This window comes from Oreochromis aureus, linkage group 3, assembly GCF_013358895.1.
Source record: "Oreochromis aureus strain Israel breed Guangdong linkage group 3, ZZ_aureus, whole genome shotgun sequence".
Lineage (NCBI taxonomy): Eukaryota > Metazoa > Chordata > Actinopteri > Cichliformes > Cichlidae > Oreochromis > Oreochromis aureus.
In genome coordinates, this window is record NC_052944.1 from 41,661,838 (window position 1) to 41,676,441 (window position 14,604).

The following is a 14,604-nucleotide window of genomic DNA, read 5'->3' on the forward strand; positions in this document are numbered from 1 at the left end:
ACACATTAATAGCAGTGACTCCAGTTTATTCTCAACTTTGTGAACTTTGGGAGTTTTGTCTGCAGCTGCTGTTCTTAAGCAGAATTAGGTCACAGAAGTTACTTGTAGCTCAGACTGAGTGTCCCATAACTGCAGTGTTCAGAGTTTTGATCCTGGCAGCTGCATCTTGTTCTGTCACCACCAGTCAGTTTCAAAATTCATCTTCATTTTTCCAAATACAAACAGACTAAATCACATTCCTGTCCGGGACTGGAGTGCAGAAGGCGTGACAAGGATGACAAAGAATAAAGGCAAAGAAAACAATACACGTGCCTCAGTACAAATATCCCATCCTGCCCATCAAATACTTTGGACTGCACTTTTGCAAGAAATGGATGGAAATGGTTATAATTTCAATCTTCCCGTTCATATCCTCAACAAGTACAGAATGTAATGTAGAGAGCGACATGTCCAGGGTGGATGTCTCTCACCCACTGTCAGAGTTATAATCTATAACTACCGCTTTTCCTCGACGTTGTCAGCAAGATTATGAAACAACTTCCAGGCTGAATTTAATGAAACAATGTGTAATATTTCTATTCCTATATTTCTATAAATACATCACATTTTTGGTTGTTGAGTGTGCTTGTGAAATTGTGTCTAGATAGCACATTTTGTAGGTTTTTTGGGCTCTTGTTTTATCTGTCTTTTATAGTGTCCTTTTCAATTTAAAATTGAAATTTTGCACCACCACAAGGTTGTGAAACCCTACCCAAGAGTTGAACTCAGAAGAAGCAAAAAAGCGTCAATTAGAAAGACGCTGTGCAAACATCTGAACAGACTGTTGATGCTTTCAGTGATAAAATAATAATTATGGAAGGAACCATTATGGTTAAGCTCAACAAGAATGTTGCAAACAGAATCCAGATGTGTGTATACTGTGAGCCTCCACCTTGTTCTGCCTCCACTTACCGTGAACTCCCGCAGGTTTTCACATTTGTGCGGCTCCTCCCCGGGCGGCTGCCCTGTCCTGCACAGCTTGTTGTGGAGCCACATGAGGAGGTACCAGAAGGACTTGGGGCTTGGAATGATGTTGAACGGAGGCGGCAGCGTGCCGCCCTCGTCAAAGTAACTCATCCACAGCTTGGTGCGTGCAAACTTCCACTCAATGTCAGCATGGTCCTGCAGCGGGAGAAGGAGGCACCTGAATTTACAAGCTCGTGACGAGGACAGACATCTGAAATCTCTGAATTCCTCTTCATTAATGGTTGATAGCGTGCACTGAAGCCAGACAAAGAAGGCTGACTTAAATATTTAACATATAAAATTCACTAAAAGGAGAGTTTGGACTGAGTCTTACTTTAAAAAATAAGGCAAATTATGGAAGATGTTCCTGTTATATCCTGTTGTTGTTACAACTGTAGGAAATACAGCTACAAGAAGTACAAAGGCAACAAATACAGAACTTTGAAATAAAAAAAAGTTAACAAATAAGCAACCAAGCAAAAGATTATAACCGATCCAGCCCAATAATGATTTTCATTTTACATAAAATGATATCTGATTCATTAAATCAGGCTAACTGATCATGCTAGCACAGCTTGCTAAACAAGCACGAAGTTGAGTTCTTGTGGGTTGATTACAGTTGAAATTTGAAACTCCTTTGAAACTTTTTCGGTCCATTAAAATAAAAACTGTTCCTCATACTACAGGGTGTATCTTCACAAACCAGCAGGATCCTACAGGTGTAACTGAACGAATCAGAGGAACTGAGGTGTTTGGTTCTCAGCTGAGACTCTGTTGTATTTATCCTTTTCCATAGTTGTGTGACAGGTCATCACACTTTTTCTTTTTTCCCCTGATTAGAGCCAGTGCTGTTCTTTGCCGGGAGCAGTTCACACCATAGCATGAAACCTTAATTTGATGAATTTCATAATTATCATTGATTTTTCAGATTATAGAGAAAAATTGTGGCCATTTTTATAGTGTTTTGTAATTTAACATGCAGTGACAGTCACATCCTGATTCAAACAGAAAGCACACTAACCCTAAAAGCACAAACTTCTCACGGTATAGAAACTGAGATCAGGATTGTTCACTGGACAAATGACATCAAACAAGCTTCCCCTGACTCACTAATCCTTTCAGCACACTCATGCTTTCACTCACAGCAATGAGTTGGTAGGAGTTGTTCATCATGGCGATCAGCATGTTGAGCAGAACCACCAGTGAGATAACGTTGTACGTCCCGAACATGGTCGCCCCGACAAACTCCGTAAACTCGTGGCGAGCCTTCACGTTGGTGACGTACAGATTTAACAGCCCAAATATGGACCAGAAGAGAGACTGGAGAGTCTCAAATAACCTGAGGACAGAGAGAGAGGACACTTTATAAGGTTCTTCAAAAGATCACAACAACAACAAACTGCTTTTAAACAAAATGGATAATGCAACAAACCAGAGAGACAACGCATAAATAGCTTTTATCTATATAAACCTGTCTCGAACTCCAAGCTTTAATTTGCACATTATTTAGACATTTGCTCAGCTTAAAACACTCGTCTCCCAGTTTTGTGTGTTTTCAAATGCAGCTGACAAGCAAAACAAATTTAGACTGATTTGCAATTTAATAGAAATTCAAATCCAAACTGAAAACTCAGCTAATGTTGTCAGCATGATTGATATGAGATTTAAACCACCCACAGGAAATGTCTTTTTGGGTAGAAGCAAATGTTATAAGCTGACAGATGTAAGTTCATTAAGAGTGGGCCAAGCAAAACTGCTCTCAGATGCTTCTGTTTACTCCCCACATCGCTAAACCTGCAGTGAGTGGAGACTAAAACTTTACCTGCATATGAGCTTAACATTTAAATGCACAAATCTGCTCAAGAAGACGCGCTGCAATTGTTATCAGAAAAACGGCCACAGATCAGAGTTAGTGATATCAGTGCTGAGTTAAACTGAGCCGGCATTTGTTGGCACAGAACCTGCATCCAGATGGCAACACATTACATGCTGCAGCAGGAGAAAGATCAAACACACAGTGATGCAGGTTTTTCCTCCACTGAAACAATACAGCGATGTGTCCTTCCTAAGGGTGGATCACTGACCCGCTGTCACTCCAATGACCCTGAAACGATGTCTTCACACCTTCTATTTTGGGGTAATTACACATTTGTTCGAAATCCGTTTGCTTAAATACAAAATACACAACCACATTTCCATCTTGGCTCTGAATAAAAACAAACTGTTATTTTCAAGTATTTAACACACAGAACACGTAAACAGAGAAAGATATCACTTCAGTCCAAGAGAACTGGTTCAACGAACATTTACAGGTCAATCCTTTTCTTGGATAATTGACAGACTTTGTGCCAGACCCCTTCCTGATGCAACCTTCCCATTAACCTAGGCTTGTTCTGTTTACCCTCGAGCTACTACCTAAATGTTTTAGCATCCATAGGCCAGACCAGGGCGACTTTCTAAAATGATGAAATTGCTGTGTAAAATTGAGGTTATCAGGTGCACAACAGCCGTTCCCTGCCTCGGGCTCCCTGGGAGGTTTGTCCAGCTACATGTCACCCATCTACACCTTCACAAAGCTGTGTTATGACGTGCCGGTGATGTGGTTAAGGCTTGGCTTTCAAAAATTATTCTCATTTTACAAAGTTCATTCACCTCAGGTTGCCTCCGTGCAGCTCACGCCCGCAAACTGAGCTCTTTCCTTTGTCTTTTGACCTTTTAAGCACAAATGTCACTGTAGTAAAAAAGCCCCCGAGGGTCTGCCTGCAATGCTGTGTGCGTTCAATAAATGCTCAGTTTGTCCATGATTAAAGCGTACCACCTGTGTGTCTGCTGAACACTCGACACAAAGAGACCTGCAAAAAATATGGTTCAAAAAACACATAAAATCTCTGTACCTCACCTCGTTTCTCTGCTTTCTCCTCAAATATGACCCATAATTGTTCATCTTGAACCCAGAAGCACCGCCTGGATGTAGGTGTGATGTGTGCATGTCACTGCAGATAAACAGTTTAGGCGAACCAAACCTGCTTCACTCGGTTTTGGTTCCAAACTTTGGGTTCAGACCTAAAAACAACTCCAGAAGTTTCACTTTTTTCTGTAATCTTCACTTATTACCACCCCAGGTTTCCTCTCTGTTTCCATCTGCATTGATATTTTCCCCCACCCTCCCTCTTTTCTCCCCTCCTTCCACCGACTCTTATCATCCGTCACCGTGTTCGCAGAGTGACGCAAGACCTTGTTTCCTCCATCTCCTCCTCCATCATCCCCCTGTGTCACTTCATTCCTCTGTTTACCTCCTTATTTTATTTCCCTTCCCTGCTCGGTCTGTCTCGGTCTCTCCGTCTTTTTTTTTTTTTCCCCCCGTGTCTGTTTGTGTGACAGTCCCAGTTACAGGGGAGGTTATTGAATTTTTGATGAAATTGGTAGCGGCCGACACTACATCATGAGAATGAAAGAGCGAAAAAGAGCGAGAGAGAGAGAGGTTTTGTCTGCGGGGTGTTATATTTGTGCTGCATAAAATATTTAAGACTCCAGCATTTATTCTCATCGCGGCAGGACTGTGTGTTGTCACCGGCGTGTGTGAGTGATCGCTGTATCAATCGGCGTACAGGCTGCGTGTGAGCAATGGTTTAAATGTTTGTGTGTGCGCGCGCTCGGTGCAGAGAGAGACCGAGAGGGCGAGAAACTTCGGAGATTGTGTAAATGAAGAGAGGCGGGGTGAGTGAGGTTGGAGGGTGGGATTGAATCCACGATGAATGAAGCAACCAAGCGTGATATTGCGCCGCAGTTATGAAACGAGGAGGGGAGGAACGTGGTTCAGAGGGGAAAATGAACAATGAGCGGGAGGAGGGAGAAACCAGAGGCGGTGAACTTTCAACCAAAGTGAGGAGGAACAAACCTCCTCGGCTTCTCCCTCGAAATTCTCGCCAAGCAACATTTGATGCGATCTCTAGTATCCAGTAATTCATTAGTCCTCCCTTTCGCCACCTTTCTGCTGTTTCCTGTTATCCAAGTTTGGTTTTTCATATCTCTGCTTTGGCTTCACCCACTTGTCCTTGCCCCCTTCGTCTTGCACGCTTGTACCTTTCATTTGATCTTCTCTCCTTCTTTTCTTTCCTTATTTCTTCTCCTCTCCTCGTTTGCATCCTCTCCCGTCTCATTGACTGTGTCCTCGTCTTTCACCTCACCTCATCTATTCTTTGCTCCTTGTTCTCACTCATCTATTTTTGTTTCCTTCTCTTCGATATCCTTTTCTGTTTTTCTCCATTCCTCGTTTATTCTCATGTTCAGTTCTTGTTTTCTTCCCTCTTTACTTTAACTTTTCCATCTCCTTTGTTTACCGTTCCCGTTCCCTGCTTTTCTCTTCTTGTTTCCTTCCCTAATTTTTCCTTTCCTAGTACTCTGCCTCACTCTCACCATTTCCACTCCTATCCTCTCTACCATCAGTCCTTGTTTATTCTCTATTTTTTCTCATCCCCCTTTCTCCTCATCTTGCCTCCTTTATTCTTTTGTTTTTTGACCCATGTCTCCTTATTTGTCTCCTTATTTTTCACTGTTTTCTAGTCTCTCATCATTTCTTCTTCTTTCCACTTTTTGTTTCAACTTCTTGCTTTCTCTCTCTGTCCTCCTGCTCTCCTCACCTCACCTTCAGTCCTTTTCCCCCTTCTCTTCTTTCCTTTCTCGCTCCAAATCTCTCCTCTTCACGCCATATTTCTTCCTCTTTCTGCTCCTTCTCTCACCCATAACTTCAGCACTATCAGCCCACTGAATGCCCGTTATCAGTTGTTATCATTCCCGTAGGTATCACCAGCAGGCGGCCTGCTCCGGCAGCTCGGTTAGTAAATAACAGTGACGAGGCCTTTGCCATTACAGCTCCAAATCTGTGGGACAGTCAGCCAACTGGGATCACTGCTAACATCACCAGTGCCCTTTAAATCTTTTCTGTTATTCAAAGGATTTCATGAATGCTTTATTCTCTCCTTGTCTTTGGTATTTTTTAGCTTTCATCTATAATGTTTTGTTTTAATGATTTCCATTTTCAGTTTGTTTGTTTTTTTAATGAATCTTTTAAATTCCTTATCTAAAACACATCATTTTATGGAAAAAACATGTTATGTAAATGTAGTTTATTTTCATTCTATTGCTCAAAAACAATCTTATGTCTTTCTGCTGAAAAGGCGTAAGGTGAGTGTTTCCTCCGTGACAGATCAAAAGTAGTCACATGGACACTGAAAGAATCCACTTCATAGAGTACTGTGCATAAATCTTGTGCCACTCCTTATTTCTCTACTGTTTGCAATCAAAATGGGAAATAGTTGGAGTTTATTCAAACATATGTGAACACAGAAATACAGTATATGAAGCAAAAACAGAGTTTTTGCTATAAGCCTAATAGTCAATATTTGGTGTGACCACCTTTATTCTTCAACACACGCTGATCTCTCTTAGGCAGCTTTCTTATCATTTCTTTAAGTAGTCTTCAGGAAAAGTTCTCTAGGTTTCGTGAAGGACATTCAAATCACGATGGAGCCTCCGCTGTGTTTTACAGATGGCTGTAGACTCACTGTCGCACCTCCCTCCTGACCTCTTCAGTCGTCTTCGATCTCCTCTCATCAGAGAGTACACAAGTGTACAAGCAAACAACCAAGGACTCGCTTGATTTAAGACCTCAGGAAACACTTTTCCACTTAGTTTAAGGCCTGAATTGCTGGTTTGAGTCTTAATGTATACAAGAGCATGTTCAGTTTTGAAAGTTTTTGTCAATCTAGAATAAAACAGGGTGGCAAATTGAGTATGTCTGCAGTTTTCACTCTTTTAAATCTGCTCTAGAAAAGAAAAGAAAAGAAAAGAAAGACCTGACGGCTACACCTGAAGATTAAAAACAATAACTGTTGTCACTACTGTTGTCATATCATGGTGCTTACAGAGCCTAGAGTTAAACATACTCTGTACACCAAAACGATCACGTGTTGGAAAGCTCCATTTTCAGTGGGAGATTTTATTATTCAAGATAATCCTCGATAATCTGGCTGAGTTTATGTTTATCAGTGATGACAATAAATGATAACACACCTTTTGGCTACAGGAGGGTGTCTGCATGTCAGATCTATGAGAGTGATACCAACTGATAACCACTATTTACGGGGCACGTGCGTCTGTCCCTCTCACACGCGACTAATTTTGCATTTTGTATCCCAGTATCAGTTGTCCGTTCATCTGCCTTTCTCCTGCTCTCCATCCCCTCTCATCTTTCTGTCCGCTAAGCCGAGCGGTAAACTGCTACAGCTGATCCTCGCAGCCACGCAGTCATTTGACTGTTATAGTTCTGCAGCTGTGTGGGAGGCGAGCCCAGAAAGCGACTGAGTGCGAATGTGTTGTGCATTGTGACACAGAAACGCTGTATGAAGCGAATCTGTGAGAGAAAACAAAGTGTGTTTAGATTCAGCAGCCAGACAGTGTGCAATTAAATGAGCGCAGCCTATACAGCGCTGCTCTTTCTAGTAAATATGAACCATTTTTAGGGTGTGAGCAAACAAGCAGCCTGCTGGGATTATGAGCTGCCTGATGCTGTAGCACAGGTTATGTGTTCTTTGTTACATGTCCCGCTGTTAGACATGCGCTCCTGTTCACTGATCTGACAATCAAATTTGGTCAGCAGGTTAGACGTGATCCTTCCATCTCTGCATAGTTAACAATGAGCCGGCTAAACAACTGCAGCTGGTTATAAGCCAACTTTATGCTGGCTAGTGTGAAGCGCGTCTTCTAAAAATCCCACTTTCCCTCTGATAAACAGTTTGATTATAGAGTTTATTCATTAACTATGTGATTTAAATAATGCTAGATCCATCCATCCATCCATCCTAACAACAGCTAGGTAACTGGAGCTATAAGCGGCTAACAGTAGCAGTGTTTAACGCCAGAAAAGTCCAGGACATGCTAAACAAATCAACTCAGTATCGTTGTCATCAGACAGAAGTGAGCTTCACTGATTCATCGACTTGTACCAGATTCCTTTCACAAAGTTTCACAGCCTCCTGTGGACACACATTGATTTTACACATTGTAACTTTAACTCTTCTAAACCTAAAGAAAAGTGACTGAAGTGACAACAAATGAGATCAAAAGACACCAGTGACAGACTGTTACCTAGGCAACCGAAGCTGGAATATGGGCTAGTGACCAAAGGCCTACAAAGAAACCGCTTCCTGTGCAGACGCCACCTCAGGTCCACTAATTACAGTCGGCTAAACCATTCGCCACTCCCTCGTTCTCTTTCCCCTCACACAGACAGCGGCGCGTCTGAGGTCTGAAACAGTGAGAGCCTCACCTAAGCCTTCGCCACATAGATGTCCTGACTTTGACAGTCACAGCATGTGGTATTGAACAGCGCTCTAATAAACCCTCAGCCTGCTGTGCCTAACGACTTTTCTGCCGGAAATCCAGCTTCTCATTCTGTGCACTTGGAAGATAAAGGGTGGTGGCAGGGCTGATTTTTTAATACTTTTACATAAAAGTGACTCTAAATTTAGGAAATTCACATGCTCAATGTGGCAATCTGTCTGAAGAAAAGCTACTGCGTTTGTTTGGTTTGTCCTGGATAGATTTTGGCACAAGTCACCGACTTTTGGTCTGACTGTGCTCGACCCAGAAACACAGATATATTTTATATATCCTTTTACCTGCACACAAAAGCATTTTTTCACTCACATTAAAGCACACAAACAGTCATTAGATCCTCCATAACCTCTGTTTTTTTACACTGATGGCACAACATCAGTTTGCAGAATCATGTTTTTAAAATCCAAGATTTTTTAATCAATTACTGAAGCAAGTGGAAAACAATCTAAAAGTACTCAGAGTTCCTCATTTGAATCAGGTGAATCAGAAACCCCGCAGCTTCCCATGCTGCTGCTGCTGCTGCTGCGGGAAAGAGAGACGCAAAGAAAATGTGTAAATCTGAGAGAGCGCGAGAGTTGTGTGTGAAAGAAAATAGATGGGGGTGTGCAGACTGTGAAAGGAAATTAGGGATTATTTACAACATTTGTGTGAAGGCAAAGAAAAGAGAAGGAGAGGCAGAGACAAACACAGTGAGAGACACACACAGTGCACAGTGTAAAGCACGCTAACACATTAAAGGTGATAAGTGTGTGTGAAGTACAGATGAGTGAGAACAGAGGAGTGGGGGGGACACCTGAGCAGAAACAGGAAGTGATCGTGTGAAATAACTCAGAAATGCTGATAAGTGTGTGTGATTTACAGAGCAAGGGAGCAGAACACACACGCAGGATTGCACACAGACACACTGTTGATGCAGGCTGCGTCGCCCGCAGGGCTGCGATCGCTGTTTGCATAATGCGTCACTCAGCCGTCATCGCTGCGATCTGCTCGCTTGTTTAGCTCCAGTGTGAGGCTGCTTTCTTTCCCCCCAGACTCTGATCCACCGCGTCAGCGCTGATGTACAGATGAGAAGCTGTGATCAGCGTGACATGTTTGTCACTTTGACTCAAGGTTTGCTGAGCGCATTTATTCTTTTTAGTGACACAGAGAAGAAGAGTTACCGGTGACTTTTGCACTTGACATGTGACCATCAAATGGCTGCATTAAAAAAAAACAACTCAACTTTGCATACTGGTTTCAAATGTTTGCAAATCAATAAAATGATGTTCATTTATATGCACTAAGATAAAATAATATATACTTTTAAGCCATGTCTGAAAAAGGTGTAAAGATTGAGCCAAACACTGTAATTAATTATGACTGCAACTCCTACAGAAAGTTGTTTTGTGCTTTATTTTGCAGCAATTTTTAGGTGTTTATTGTTCCTGGACTATGATATGATTTACTCCCCCAGAAGAAAATGCACTCCTAATGAGCAGGAAACATTTTCCAGTGCAGTGGTTCTTAACCTGGGTTCGATCGAACCCTAGGGGTTCGGTGAGTTGGTCTCAGGGGTTCGGCAGAGCCTCCGCCGTGACATGCATGGCTCATTTTGTGCACCAGTAAAAAACATATCTATGTCTTGAATTGACATTATGGTAATAATGGCAACCTCCTCCCTTACTCGGGTGAATGATGAAAGAGGCCACACACGCACATACAGTAGTAAGGAAGTGTCAGAGAGAAGCCCTGTTCTGTGCTACAGGAGAGAAAATAAAAAGTGACTCCTGACTGTCAGACACGTGAGCCTGCTCTGCTTGAGTGTTTTTAAGTGTCTTGTGTTAAAGGTTTCAGTTAATAATTTATGTTTCCACTGTGCTCTGCTGACAATCTAAACCAGATACAACCGGAAGAATTCTAAAAATCTCTGAAAATTATACTAGAAATGGCCACCCGCTGTGGTCTGCTGAATGACTTTCTACAGTTTTTAGCTGTGAGGAGTTAATATTACAACCAAGGCCGAGTTGAGCACATCTTCAAATAAACACCGGTAATTAAGAAGCTATCCATGTCCCCTGTGAACGACCATCTTTGAAGAGACGCGGTGGTTTACAACACCAACTGTCTGCCATCTATCATCCAGTTTTGAGATACCCACTCACATCCTGGGCCATTTGACCTCAGGAAATCACATGATAGTGTGGGGCCAGGTTTCACAATGGGTTCACCCAAAACCTTGGCTGATTGTGACCCACACCCATTTTCACACCTTGGCTCGTGTGATTAGGTAGATGATCCATAGTGGGTCCATGACCCTCTTGGGGGACACTCCCATAGGGCTTAAAATCTGGGACTCTCCATTAATTGCTCTTAGAACTGAAGAAGCTTCTCAGATGAGAGGTCAAACATCTTCAAGGAAACTTAAAGAAATGCAGATGTTTTTCTTTCCAAGCTCCTTGAACATGATATTTCCAGTCTAGATTCATTTGACTTGAAAGTCTTGGTTAAAATGTAATCTGTAAAAAATGTTTTTGTTAATTCAGAAGGTCGGGAATTCACTAAAGAGTAGTGAGCAACTTCAGCCAGTTTCATTTCAGGCCATTGCAGTATTTCTTTAGAGACCCACTCTCTTTGCCCAACAAGACAGACACCATTTAAAAACAACCTTAGCTAAAGTCACAGTTTGACTTTTCAGCAGAAATAAAATCATTAGCAGCGTTCTGGGTCAGACTTCACTTGCATGATAATCTGTGGTTGAATACATGGATATCAAACATACATCTCTTTTTACCTTTAATAAAAGCGGACAAAGTTTAGAGTGCGAGCTGTTGTTTTAGCATCGTCCTCACGGCCCTATCATTGGACCGAGGACTTTACTGTAATGGAATTGATCGCAAATCAATACAGCTATTATCTAAAACAAACCACTGCCCTGATCAATATTCAGACCACTGACTCATCTTGGCTTTCACTCTGTCTCACTCAGCACTGAGACTCTGGATCTCTGCTGAGCCTGTGAAAAGCTGCTGTATGAACAGTAACTCAAACTTGGCCTCCCCGTGCAGAATCCTTGACTTGCCTGCCACATTTACCGGCCTCACATGGAAAGAGAACCCCGTATTAATATTCCCCAAGTTCACTGAACAAGCCCGAGCGTCTACTAGACACCAAAAAATCATTTCCATATCATTATCTGGTGCAACGATGCATAAGACGAAGGTCTGTGCGAATGAAACTTTGAATTGAGATCAATGTAGTTCTTCTACACATTTGATGTGTGTAATAAAATATTCCCACATACATCTAGTGCAACTTAAATGGATGTGTACATCACTGTAACCTGATAGTTTCACAGTTCATTTTTATCAAACACTGAAGAGCGGGTTTAAACAAAGGTTTGTTTACAGAAAAATGACTAAAGAAATATATCATTTATATTCAACTAAACACAGACAGGCAGGGCTATGGGTTTGTTTTTCTGCTTTATTTAAAAAATGAAAAAAAAGTAAACCGGGTCTAGAAACATATGACCATCGATGGGATTACAGAACGCTACAAAATACAGTAGGTACTTATATTTTTTATCAAAATTTCACATAAGTGTAATGTTATTTATAAAACAATGCATTTGTTTTCCAATTCTAACAAAGAAAACATCAGCTGGAATCAGATTTTTAACCCTCTGGGGTCAATCACTTGACCAATTTAAGACGACACAGCAACAAGATGCAGTGACTGATTTCAACTTGGGTTGAAAGTGCGCACTTCAAACTATATACCGGTTTTTAAATTGTGTTGATAGGCCACGAAAAACCAGAGTTATGATAAAAACTACACGCGATGTTTTTTTCAGAATAAAACAGTGGTGTTTACAGCGGGAAGAAACGGTAAAAACAGTGCAGACTTCAAACTACATACCAGTTTAGGCCTGTGGTGTGCTCCTCTGTCTTATAGTGGACAGAAACTATAATTTGTGTGCCTTCTTATTCAATGCAGGACACCTGATTGTTCTGTAAATAGATTAAAATGGTTATATAAAAAACACCTGAGGCCTTGGCTGCATTTTTAGGTAAATAGTTGCATATAACTTTGTTGTTTGCAAAACTTGTGCATAATTTTTTTTAAATTTACAATTTCTATTTGCATTTCAATTTATGAAGATGATATGTTAAACCTGTTTGTTGTTTTTACAGTAAAAAATGAACTTTTTCTACTCTGATTTTAAGTTTTTTGTCTGAATTTAGATCAATTGTGCTAATACAGTATGTCAAAACTGTAAATTCAGATACGCGAGGTTGTGCTGAAAAGAATGACACCAAACAAGGCAAGATAAACAGTTTTTAAAGGTAAAATGTGGAGGTAAAATCAAAAGTAGTCAAAAATGGCCAATTATACCCTGGACCCCAGAGGGTTTAAACCCAAACTATTGGAACTGGTTTTAAAAATCCTATACTGGTCAGACTCTAGTAAATACCATCAGCTTTCTGACATGCCATGTTCACCATCTTAGTTTGCAGTGCAAGCATACTAACATTTGATAATTAGCATTAAAGACAATTACCAAATGACAAAGGCGTACCCTCTTAAGGAACAGTATGCCCCCTCAAGTGTACCTAAGGGGGTATAAATGGATCACCGAATTTAATTCAGAACATCAAATTTTAAATTCCTGGTATTGCTAGCGTGACTAAAACAGTAAAACGTGACAAGAAAATTATGGAAAGGCGAGAAAATTTAAAGCACACTGAAAAGCTCTGACGGAAAAATCAAAACAAAACAGTTTTGCAAAACCAGAAACCAGTATTTATACCAAACTGGTGCAGTTTCAACCTTTTCAGTTCCTTACAGACCTCTACACGTACTCAAGTATATACAGATATAGTTGGAAATGGTACTCACGTTGAGAAGGCGTTGTTCTGCCTCTCACAGCGGATGCCCTTGCAGTTGTTGGGTTCCTCTGATGCCTTGGTTTCATAGTAGAAATACAGCTGGTTCAAACCATTAGCAAATGCTAACAGGACCTACACACAAGGAAAAATGCAAGACCAACACATCAGCGCTTCACTTGAACACCTAATCTAACACATACTCTTAGCAATCATGACACTCCACCCAATGATTTTGTGTTGTCACCTCGAGACTCCACACATTAACCACCAACATATAACGAAATATAATACTGATTTCTCAGTATCTGGAAGAAAAAAAAACCTTCAATACTTTTTCATTTTGAAGTGAAGCTCTGCACATATAACATTTCATTTTTATTACAGGGATTGACCTTTAGTGCCTCCAGGCCATTTTAAAACGCAGCTTTCATCTCAAACAGGAGAGAGCTAACATGAGTAGTGTTACATAAAGCTGCTACTGTGTGAACATGAAGTATTATGGCGTAGGTGCCCGGGGCTTGCTGGGATTGGTTTTAAGACTGTCAGGAGCAAAGCAATTCACATGTGGATTGTGTTGTAGGTTAGGAGTTCCTTTGGGGAGGAATTAATGAGTTTCAGATGTAATGAAATGGGCTTGTAATGTCCTTCTACCGCCAATCAAGGATGCAGCATGCTGAGAAATTTGCTTGCTTTCATCATCATCAAAGATGCAGACAGTACTGGATAAAACGGAAACTTCAAAGCTGCTTAACAAGAAACAAAAGAGGGGTGGCCTGAATTCAATTCCTACTGAGAACCCAATTGTTGGATGTCTTCCTATCTTTAGGAACGTGTAATAGGCTTGACAATTTTCAAGGTAAAGCTGGATGTTTAGCACATGTAAAAAGTGAGTAAGACATCACAGCGCCTGTGTAGAAAGCTGGATTGACTGAAATGTTGCATGTCTGTTTCATCAGATGTGTGTGCGCTCTGTGTAGACACAGATCCACTTAAACATTCGGACCACACACGAGAGTATCGCATTTAAATCACTGGAGAAGGTGGGAGCAGTACAAGCACCACACCAAGAGATCCACCAAGGTTATTTCCCCTCCACCCGAGACTGGAGAGCATTGATCTTGGCAGGAAGCTATAGTTGCGTAGTGAGGTCAGCAACACATAGTGATGTGGTGGTGGTGCAGGGACTGTTCTGCTAATCAAGCTAACCATGCCATAAAAGAAAAAGAAATTAAATCTGCCTTCGAGAGAAGAAGGCTGAAGGGTTCATTTTTTAAATCTATCAGCATGCAAATGTATGACATAGATAAAATGCTGTGTTGTTCTACTATAGGTT

General features: G+C 41.2%; 1 protein-coding gene across 1 annotated transcript in view; it reads right to left on the reverse strand.

The window, feature by feature from the left end:
* Nucleotides 1–14,604, reverse strand: part of trpc5a (transient receptor potential cation channel, subfamily C, member 5a) — a 184,851-nt gene that overhangs the window by 16,087 nt on the left and 154,160 nt on the right. Inside the window, exons 13-15 of the mRNA XM_031757781.2 lie at nucleotides 13,282–13,403; nucleotides 2,149–2,344; nucleotides 952–1,161 (exon numbers count right to left, since the gene is read on the reverse strand). Coding sequence (XP_031613641.1) covers nucleotides 952–1,161; nucleotides 2,149–2,344; nucleotides 13,282–13,403 — 528 coding nt within the window. The remainder of the gene's footprint in view (nucleotides 1–951; nucleotides 1,162–2,148; nucleotides 2,345–13,281; nucleotides 13,404–14,604) is intronic.